We start from the raw sequence: 11,637 nt of genomic DNA, 5'->3' as shown, positions 1-11,637 counted from the left end.
TGTGTGTGTGTGTGTGTGTGTGTGTGTGTGTGTGTGTGTGTGTGTGTTTGTATGCGTGCATTTATGTGTATCTTCCCTACAGTGAACACAGATTGTCTAGCTCTAGCCTATAGAATGTATACATTTAAAAATAGAGAAAAGATCTGATTACTGGGTCTTTTCCCTATTTTTGAATGTATTTATCGTTAGGAAATGAAAGTATTTTTCCAGATTTAAATCGCTATAAATGAAGTTGACTCATCAACCGTAACCATGGAACCTGTAAAGGGCCCGAAACGTTGGTTTGTTTGAAAAAACAAATATACGCGATTTAAATCCGGAAAAATACTTTCATTTCCTAAGTGTAACAATCGCGAAAACCTAAGAACTCGATATGTATTTATCCTGTCAAACGACAACATACAAATAAAGATAAGGGTGCGTACAGATTTGGCGAATGCGCTGCAAATACTTAAACAACACTATACTAACTATACTATACTAATTTTTTTTATAGTTTTTACAATTCGACTACTTGTTGTAGTCGAATTGTAGTAGATTTCGTCTCTCAGTCGTTTTAAAAGTTCAATTTATTTAATTTATTTCTTTCTGCTGGTGCCCGCGACTTCGTCTTCATGGAATAAATGCTTCGTGTAGCCTACGTAGTTATACTAATCATATATATATTATAGTTCATATTTTTGTTGGATCTCCATACAAACTTTCATTCCCTATTTTAATGGTTTTAAGATTTAATTTTGTGACAAGGAGTTGCCTGCATCCTTCTCCTGGGTCCCTTCTATTTCCATAGTATGTAACGAACAGAGTCAGTTCCGCGTTTATAATATTAGTTTGGAGTCACACATTCTATGGTACATAGTTAGACACTGAAAACCTTGAAGGGATTATAATGAGCGTTTAACTGTCCCATCGAGTATTTAATCAGAAATAGAGACGAAATAAGGGCCATCCATCCCTGGTAACTCACCTTATATCACTTTTAAATATCAATTCTCGTTTGCACTGAAACCACAAATTAGAAAGCTGAAATAGTATAGCGCCAATAACTGACCTGTGTGTATGTCTCCGTATATTCCAAAAATATTCTGTATTTATTGTATTAAAGATAATATCACTAACTATGGGGGGCTGTTCCATTCGGTGGTGTAGCTTTGCGAAAGCCTCGCGAGTCGCACACGTTCGTTACGTTGTGCCATCAGTTCGTGTGTCGGTCGTGTGCCACATATATTGACATGTATTTAATTGCACGCATGCACCATTCAGCGCGTCCGCGGCGCATTCACCAGATTTGTATGCATCCTAAGCTTTTCTCAAAGTTTGTAAATGTTTACATGGAGAGTTTTGGTGGTTTATTTAGCATTACAGTCATATAATCAATATTGAGCATAGATCGGAAAAAGGTGTTCCACATATATAGATTCATGTATAGACATAGCTACAAGCAAAGAATAAAAAGTAATGAGAATGGTCACTCTCCGCACCTCCCAAGCTTTAACTACCGCACTGCGCCACACATACTGACAGTACGCTAGGGGGCGCCACTAGGAGTAAACTCATGAACCATTACATATTCTTAATAAAAATAAATAAAGTTACCAAGTTATTGTGAAAAGTAAACCAAAATGTTAGTTAATGCTACAAATGTAGACAATTATTATTAGTGACGTAAATTATACGAAATTCTAAAAAATGCGTATAGTGATATAATTTGTGCCAGGATCTAGTTTAAGAAATACTTCAAGTAAGTGAATTCCCAGTGTAAATGCTAATAGATCCGTTGAGGGACTTAATGCAAGCACATAACTTTTAAAATATCTCTGAACATTGTTAGATTTCTAAAATATTGTGTTAAAAAAGACCGTTAGTAGGTAGTGAAGTTTAAAAATAAAGAATCAAAGTGAACTTTGGATGCTACATATTCATGTTAACTAATACGAAGAAAGACTCTCATAATTTACGATTGTGACGTCATATGCGCGATGGATTAGTGGTTTCACAGTGAGACACGGTTGTCAATCACTTTGCGTTCAAACCCAAGGGGCGTAATAAATTTATTTAGCGCCATGCGACAAGTAGCGGTATTTAAGGTATAAATAGAATTAGAGACATATTTCTCTAAGAGAGGGCAGCACCCGTTCATCAACTTATCACAACGCCCAAGTCCGCTAGAGGGAGACTGTTGTACCACTTTGCTATGGCAACTTGTGCAAAATGTAATATTGTAATTGAAGGTCGTAGATTTATAAGCTGCTCGACTTGCAAAAAGCTCTTCCATCTACCATGTGCAAATGTCACATCCTCTAGATTCCACCTGATGAGTCCAAGTCGAAAACAGATTTGGAAATGCAATCAATGTTGGGAACAAATGCACTCTAACGAGGAAAAATCTCTAACGAAAACGCCAAGCTTTGTTACAGATCGTAAGTATAGAGTAAACATTCCGACATGTAATTCTTTGGATTCGCTATCCGAGGATGATTTCTCTGATCTATCAACTAACTCTACTAAACTCAACCGCAGTTGTCCGGAGGTGCAATTAAATGGAAGAGAACAGTCAGAGGAATTAAAAGAGATGAACTACAAACTTCAATTAGAAATAGAATCTGCGGATGAAGAAATTAAAAATGTACTCTCCGAAAATCATGCATTAAAAAATCGAGTCGTAAAATTAGAATCACTCAATAAAGCTTTGACACAAATATGTTCCTCTATGAAAAAAGTATCTACAAGTAAAATCCAGCGAAGCTCACTAAAAAAACGGGTCTTGGAATTCTCTAATACGGATTATTCCATTACAGAACAAACGGAAATCGAAAAAAAAGATCATGATGTCCAGTTACTACAGTCACTAAATACTGAAAATATTCAAAAGAAAAGTGAAACAGAAATGAACGACGAAAACTCAAAAATAAAAAATGTTAATAATAATGTACAACAAACAAGAAAGTTATGTATTATAAGTAGTAATTCTAGAAATAAAATTTTACAATTTACGAAAGGTATGATTAACCACATGGAGATCTGTCATTATATTACATCAGGGGCTGGTACAAGACAGCTTCTGAAAGGCATAGAAAATAAGCTACTCGAATTTAACTTCGATGACTATTGTATCATATTTATAGGTGAAGCTGACTTTAAAGTGACGAAGAAGTATTCAGATTTAGTTGCAGATATTCGAAAAACGCTACAAAAAGTGCAACATACAAATACCATAATCTGTTTGCCTACTTACAAATTTGAAAAAACTCTGTACAATAAACGGGTGGAAACATTTAACAATCTGTTGTATCGGGATAATAAGTGTCATGAATATGTTTATTTGTTAGATAGCAACAAAAACTTAGAATACTCTTCAAGAATGTTTACTGCAAGGAGTGGTTTTGTGAACAACGTTGGGTATAAAGTTATAACTCAAAATTTAAATGATTTAATATGTGAAACACACATTATTATTATTATTATTATTACTTAAATTGCATAAATGACACATTTCTGAACGATTGTGACAATACAGTCGAAAACTCTACTAACTTTAGTTATCCAGACCAGAATAAAAAATTTTTTCGTTAATAATATAATATGTAATCACTTAAGATTGTTGCACCAAAATATAGGTGGATATGTATCTAAAAAAGCATTATTGGATGTTGCAATTTCTGAGTTACACTCAAATGAAAAGGGTCCGGACATTATTTGTTTATCTGAAACAATGATTCGAGTAGGTAACGAAAGCCGTATAATTATAAAAGGTTATGACCTAGCCACAACTTATTGCAGGCAAAATAGGAAAAGTAGAGGTGGAACTTGTATACTAATAAGCAATAAACTTAAGTTTCAAAGGCGAGATGAACTTAAAAGCTATGCTCAGTATTCAATATTTGAATGTTGCGGTGTAAAAATACTGCGTCATAATATATACATAATATGTGTTTATAGAGCTCCTAAGTCAGATATAAAACTTTTTTTTATCAAAATTGGATGACATATTACACCGATTTACAAAGAAGACTAAAAGTAAAGTAATTCTAGCTGGTGACCTAAACACTATATACTCTAAATACTAAATACTCTAGATACTAAAGTATCAAAAAACGTTACGGTTTTCTTGGACATATTAAAAAACTACAATTTGACAATACACATTACTGAACCTACTAGACTTAATACTTGCATTGACCATTTACTTAGTAACGTTGACGAGGCTACTGCTGAATTAAATCATTTATAACTGTCTGATCAGAATACGGCGCAAATCATACTCATACCGGTCAGTAAAAAAATTGTTCAGCCTATTGAATATTATTTAATGGTCCGAGATTATAGTAGTTAAAATCTAGAGAGATTTCGTAACTACTTAAAAGAATTGTCTTTCGTAGAGATATTAAAGGAGCGCGATATAAATAAAGCCAAGCAAAATTTCCATGACACCTTAACCTTATTGCATAATCTCAACTTTCCCTGTAAATTAATTAAAGTTTCCAATAACTATAAAAAACCAAAATGGATCACTAAAGGTGTCAGAAAAAGCTGTAAAACTAAGACAACATTGCGTTATCAATATTACACCGTAAAGTCAGACATTAAAAAACAACAATATCGGTTGTACTCAAAAATACTACGCAAATGTTTAGACGCAGCTCAAAAGTTACACAACGACAAACTTATAAAAAATGCAAAAAGTAAAGCAAAAACATCTTGGAAAATTGTGAAAAACGAGTTTAATAATATTAATAGTGATCAATTTATAAATGAAATTATAATAAATGATAGTACTATAACTGACCCTGTCTGCATAGCTAATGAATTTAATAATTATCTAATTAACTTAACTCACTTAAACAAAAAAATAACACAAAACACAAATAAAATTCACTTGTCCAATAGTATTTATATCCAACCTTTGGATTTCAAAGAAATACATAATATAATGAAATCATTAAATAGTACAAATTCAACAGGATATGATGATATATCGACTCGAGTTGTCAAATATTGTGCAACTGACCAAGCTGACCGTACCCCTCACTTATCTAATTAATTTGTCATTTGAACTTGGCACCTTCCCAGATTTGCTTAAATGTCAATTATTAACCCTATACATAAAAAGGGTACAAAAACTGACATGGCCAATTACCGTCCCATAGCATTAGTTCCAGTGCTTTCCAAAGTATTTGAGAAAGCAATGAAAATGAGGCTTCTAGACTTTGCTTCCAAATACAACTTGATAAAATCAGAACAATTTGGTTTCCTACAACTGGTATATTCTTTGATATGACCCGCGCATTTGACTTCGTATCCCATGACTTACTTCTCCAAAAATTAGAAAATCTTGGTATTAGAGGATTGGCTCGGGAGTGGTTGGCATCTTATCTCTGTAATAGGAGGCAAGCGGTGGAAATTAGGACTCTGAGTAAGGATTCTCACGTGGTTTCCAATAGGTCCTTATATAGAGTCAATGCATACGGCGTGCCTCAAGGTAGCGTGCTTGGACCACTACTTTTCCTACTTTACATAAACGACCTGCCTGATGTAACGTGCCATAAATGCATTTTATTCGCGGATGAGTTATCCATAATTATACCGTATAAGGAAAATATAAAAAAGTATGAATTTGACATTAACAATACAATTGCACTAATAATTAATTGGCTAAATAAAAATAATTTGACAGCGAATTTTAACAAGACAAATTTTATTCAATTCGGGACGGTTAGACACAAAAAGTTGAAACTAAATATAAATTACAATGGACAAACTTTAGAAGAAGTAGAGCGAACTAAATTTCTAGGTGTTATAATTGATAACAAGTTTGAATGGAAGATACATATTGAGTCAGTAATTAATAGTTTAAATCGCTATGTTTATGTTCTAAGGAGACTACGTGACACTTCCGCTATGTCTACTACTTTAGTTGCCTATCATGGCTACGTTGCCTCCATGCTTCGATATGGGCTTGTAGTATACGGGGAATTCGACGGATGCAAATAAATTATTTGTAGTACAAAAAAAACGTGTACGGGCAATAGGTGGCTTGGGACCTCGTGAATCGTGTATACCTTTGTTCAAAACTCTTAACACACTACCACTGTCTTGTATGTACATTTTTGAGGTGTCTAATTTTGTCAAAAATAATTATAAACTTTTTAAAAGGACACGTGACGTTCACAACAGAAATATAAAACACCCAGACAGATTAGTAAATCACAGTAGTACCAAAAAAAGTTACTACCAGAGACAATGTGGAGCCATGTGTGTGAAAATATATAATACTTTACCCTCTAATATAAAAGATATAAATAGTAATCATTTATTTAAACGTAAGCTGATGTCATGGCTGAGAGATAAAAATTTCTACTCTATTACAGATTTCTTTTCATATAAAGCTCTTCAACTTTGACTGTAAGTATAATTGATGTGACCTGCAATGACATGAATTTATTATATTATTATTTTTTATTTTTACTTCTGCATGACATGACAATAGCTTACATTACTAGAATTAACTTCAGATTTATAAAATTTGCGTATATGTATTTTGTATTTATATATATATATACACATATATATCGAAAAAGTAATTAATTAATATTTGGTGGTTTTAACAACTTTATATCGCTCTGTGTAACTATGTCTATACATGTGGAACAACTTTTTCCGACCACTGATAATGAGTTTCAGTCAAGATAATTATCGCACAAACTTATTATTGAACTAATCAATTACAATTTTTAATTTTCGTACAAATTGTCAAGTTTTTTATGTAAATTTTGACAGTGTTTTTACTACCTTCCGTACATTTTAAGTTTGATGAAAGACCGTTGTATTGATGTATTAATTAAATAGTTGTTCGTTCATCATTTGTTGTATATACATACATGTATGTTATTTGTTGTAAAAGATTTATAGCTGCCTACTGCTTGCTTTACTTGTTGGATAGTCCTACTTTTGTTGTAGTTAATTTGTACGTACCTGGGAGATTTGCCCATCCGTTGTTCTTTGGAGAGCACACCGTGGAACACGATAGCCCGGCTCTGTGCTCTCTCACACAAAATGTCAGTGCGGCTTAATGGGTCTTCGTTAGCCAACACCTATCAAAAATACACAAAGCCAAATATAGAGGTATACCACTAATGATGATGTTACAGTAAAACAAACATTACGCTACTAATACATATATAAATCTCGCAGAACGAATTTTTAAGAAAGGTAGGTACGTGGTTTATATTGGTTTACTTGTTCCACGTATTACCAAAGCGATGTCGCTATAACAATTTAACACTTGCTTATACATATATCTGTAGCGGAGATACACAATTAAAATAATAAATAAATAAATAATGGAGATACCATATATATCAATAATATCCATAAAATCTAAAAAAAAAAAATTTAATTTATCCCCGTTTCTTTCTATCTACACGCTAGAAGAGCGTAACCTTGAGCCATTTTAAATTTTTATTGAATTGATATTCAATTATTTTTTGTGAAATTATTACACTAGTTTGTTATAATTATTAATATAAAGATCGAATACTCAGAAAAACGGCTTTAGCCGTTTTGTTTAATATCTATAAAACACTTTATGTCGGGGTACTCGAGATTAGGAAATTTTCACGTTATAATTTGGTGTTAATACGTTTTATCAATGTTGGTGTTGATTTGTTTTACCAATTTACTTTGTAATTTGTTACCAGAGATAATACATATTATATATTACTAAGTCGTTTATTAAATTCGTTGAAAAAAATTAAGGCAAGATATATGTATAATTAATATGTTTCATTACTATCAAACTATTTAAAAGTTCACAATCCCCGAGATCATCTGTACGTCAAGGCGTCTTCTACACGATATGCTTACAATACGGTTGTAGTTGTCTGACTTCAATTACGAAAAAAATATAAGGCAAGTCACGGCGAATACGTCAGTTAGTGAGGATGAGAACAAATATAAATCTTAGATCAATACACAACTACATTCATTGGCACTTCAAAAGGCATCATAAAAAAATATACGACTTCAAATTCTAGAAAATTGTTGTCTGTTGTCTGAAAACATTATAAATAATATAAGGTATATAATAATGTAAAAAATATAAGGTGACAAATATTATAAAACGCATTGTACCTAGTCTTAACAAGACTTACCCTCAATTGTTTCATATAGAATAGCTCACTGGGGATGTGCAGGATGTCAGCGTGAGATCGGAAGTTGTTCTTTAGCATCACCATGTAGTTATCGTCGTTGCGCTCGGCGCTGTACAGCTCACAATTTGTCTTCAAACGCTCCATTAGGGATAGCCCTATTGAACGTTAGATTAATTTAAATACATTTATATTTCGAGTTCTTAGGTTTTCGCGATTGTTACACATAGGAAATGAAACTATTTTTCCGGATTTAAATCGCGTGTATTTGAAACGCCGCGAAACGTCGGTTTGTTTGAAAAAAATAAATATACGGGATTTAAATCCGGAAAAATCGTTTCATTTGTTATACATTTATATTTTTAAGTAAATCATGTTGTGTGTCAAAAGGGGTATTTATTTGTAGTATAAAGTAAAATACATATACAAATTAACACTTTACATGTATATATATACAAGTTGAAACTTGAAATCTTGCTTTTAATCAAACTTACCGTAAGGTTAGCTAATATACCTCCAATTACGACCATGGAATATTCTTCCGGTTTCGTTAGTTTCTTAAAGATTATATATGAAAGGACAGATGTTCAAGTATTTAATATCATTTTCAACTGTCAAACTCACAACTTCAAACAAACTTCAAACTGTCATTTTCAAAATTGATTCGGGTCTGGGTAGACCCTCAAGGGTGTATCTCTAATGTAATTTTGGTACTTACAGTATAATCAAGATTAAAATAATCTTAACAGCCAAACTAGCGAAAAATATGTACAAAAGCAAGAAGTAAGTTGTAATAAAATAAATCGGAAAGGAATTTCCTGATTTGAATAGCGTGATTATAAAGTTTCCATTAACCACTAGACGATTAAATAAAGCACAAGTGTATAGTTGGCGAAATATTATTTGCATCGATTCTTCTTATCGCTTCATCTTTAGAGTATAACAGGACAAAAGAGTGATCCGTCTCGGTAACGCACGTGCCATCTGTATAGTGCAAGGGTCGGTAACCAGATGCTTGCTAGCCTCATGCAGCTCTTTAGTTCATTACGCAAATATTCAAATCAAAGTAACGTAAGAAGCCAACTAACAAATGAATATCTAGCCGTGTTAAAACAGTTGTTTTATGAGCTAAATTTATCCAAACTTTGAAAAGGCAATAAAAGCCAATCCCTCATTGATTTACTACTCAATTCTATAGTTATATTATTTAATTAGTATAATTTTCTAGTCAAATACTTTTATTTGTTGTGAAAAAAATACTATGTATGAATAAATAGATACTATTTCTTATTTTCATGTTTTTTATTTTAAATCAAAATGAAATACCTTTATATGTAAATATAAGCAAGCACTGTTATAATATGGCAAAACAATATTTAGTTCCTCTTTAAAAACTGTGCAATTTTGTAAATTATTCAAAAAAATCAGTTATCTTCAGCTTTCTGCAATTTCCCCAAAAATTTCAATGTTGTTCATATCAATGCTCAGAGCGTCCCTTCTCACTATTCTGACCTTCTTGCTTCTTTCATAGATTCTCCTGTTGACGCTATTCTTATATCAGAAACTTTTCCAAAACCTCTTCTCTCCTTGTACTCATTTCAGTCTTCCCGAGTTCAAGCTAGTTCGGTATTACCGGACGGGTAAAACTGGTGGAGGGGTGGCTGTATAACTGCGAGCTGACATTCAACATGTTGTTGATGCTTCTCTTAGCTTATATTCAAACTCCGCGGAGCATCTATTTTTATACATTTCCTTGCATCACAAGAAAGTGCTTCTTGCAGTTTTTTTATAGCCCCTCCTTTAACATTGACTACTTTCAATGCCTTGAGTGTCTACTCTCCAACTATTCTCCTTCCTTTGATCACACTATTTTAATGGGTGACTTTAACAGGTGTTTGCCAAAAAATGACACTTGTGCCCATAAATTACTTTCTCTAATTTCTTCTGTCAACTTGCATATTTTACAATGTCTGCTACTCATCATTTTCCCAACTGTATTCCATCTCTTCTTGATCATATGATAGTCTCGTCCCTAAGCATTGTGTTTCCCATGGACAGTTCTCTTCTGTATTTTCTTATCATGACCTTCTATTTCTCTCGTATAAAATTCGTTTTCCTAAGTGTAAGTCGAATTTTCGTATTCTCCGAAATTTCAAGGCCATTGATTTGGAGGCGCTCAAGAGTGAAGCGGGTAATATTATATATATTTTTTTTTATTATTTTATATTATATTTATTTGTTCGATTCCGTAGGTATTGATCAGAAGGTAGCTTTGCTCAATGAAATTGTATTCGGGCTGTATGATCGTCATGCGCCTTTAAAACGGGTTAAAATTAGATACGCACTTGCCCGCTGGTTATCACAAGATATTAAGATCGCCATGGCTCTCAGAGATAAGGCGAAACGACACTGGAAGAGGCTTCCTACAGATGACAACCTACCTCGCTTTAAATTTCTGCGTAATCGCTATAGTCGCGTGTGTAGAGATGCTAAGAGACGCCACATTCACGATAACGTTGAGAAATGCTATTCCACCCAGATCTGGAAATTCCTAAAGTCCATTGGGATTGGTCGTTCCCCAGCTTCTGGTGGTGATTCGTCGCTTCCTGATTTTAACGTGCTTAATAGACATTTTTCCCTACCCCCTGTTGCTTTGAATAAGCATCTTAAAAGCGCTACCCTTCGCGTTTTGGCTGACTGTACTTTACCGACATGTACCTCTTTCCCCTTCCGGACTGTTACCGAATGTGAAGTGAAAACTCATATTCTCTCTTTTCTTCTACTGCTGTTGGCAATGATGATCTCAGTTCCCGTATGATTAGCCTCATACTCCCTGAACACATCCCTATCCTTACTCATGTTTTTAACTTCTCTTTAAAAGCTAGTTCTTTCCCTTCTTAATGGAAACTCGCTCATATTATACCTTTACCCAAAACGTCTAACCCTACTTGCCTTTCCGAATTCCGTCCCATTTCCATTCTCCCTTTTCTATCCAAAGTCCTCGAACACGTTGTCAACAAGCAGTTAATGTTGTATCTTTCATCTAATAAGTTGCTTTCCCCGTTTCAGTCAGGTTTTCGTTCTGGCCATAGCACTGTGACAGTACTGTTGAAGGTAACAGATGATATTCGCCTCGCAATAGACAATGGTCTGCTCACTTTGCTTATACTTCTGGACTTCAGCAGTCAACTCTGTCGACTTTGACGTATTGCTTGCTTCTTTCTCTTCGCTCTTTTAATATTTCTCCTTCGGTTATAGCAGCCTTTCCCAAAGTGGGCGACAACGCCCCTTGTGGGCGCTGCAGGCCTAACGGGGGGCGGTAAGAGACCCAGAAAAAAAAATGGGGGCGTTGTGTAGAGGCTTAGGGGATTTGTAAGTAACAACTTGTGAGCATCAACTAATATAAATTAAGAGATTGCTCAAACTAACTCGGTTCGATATTTCTCTCCGTGCAGTTCTGTCCTGCCTTATTGAATAAATAAAATAAAAA

At 33.8% G+C, this 11,637-nt stretch overlaps 1 protein-coding gene across 2 annotated transcripts in view; it reads right to left on the bottom strand.

Moving 5' to 3' along the window:
* The window catches only part of LOC113226535 (RNA helicase Mov10l1-like), a 50,498-nt gene that overhangs the window by 1,878 nt on the left and 36,983 nt on the right, over window positions 1–11,637 (bottom strand). For both annotated transcript variants that reach the window (XM_026459187.1, XM_026459188.1), the window contains 2 exons: window positions 8,151–8,305; window positions 6,973–7,091 (listed from right to left, as the gene is read on the bottom strand). In XM_026459187.1, coding sequence (XP_026314972.1) covers window positions 6,973–7,091; window positions 8,151–8,305 — 274 coding nt within the window. The remainder of the gene's footprint in view (window positions 1–6,972; window positions 7,092–8,150; window positions 8,306–11,637) is intronic.

Source organism: Hyposmocoma kahamanoa, unplaced genomic scaffold, assembly GCF_003589595.1.
Source record: "Hyposmocoma kahamanoa isolate Upper Pololo Valley unplaced genomic scaffold, ASM358959v1 192, whole genome shotgun sequence".
Taxonomy (NCBI): domain Eukaryota; kingdom Metazoa; phylum Arthropoda; class Insecta; order Lepidoptera; family Cosmopterigidae; genus Hyposmocoma; species Hyposmocoma kahamanoa.
Note: the sequence above shows the minus strand (reverse complement) of the source record. Positions and strands in the feature narration are given on the sequence as shown.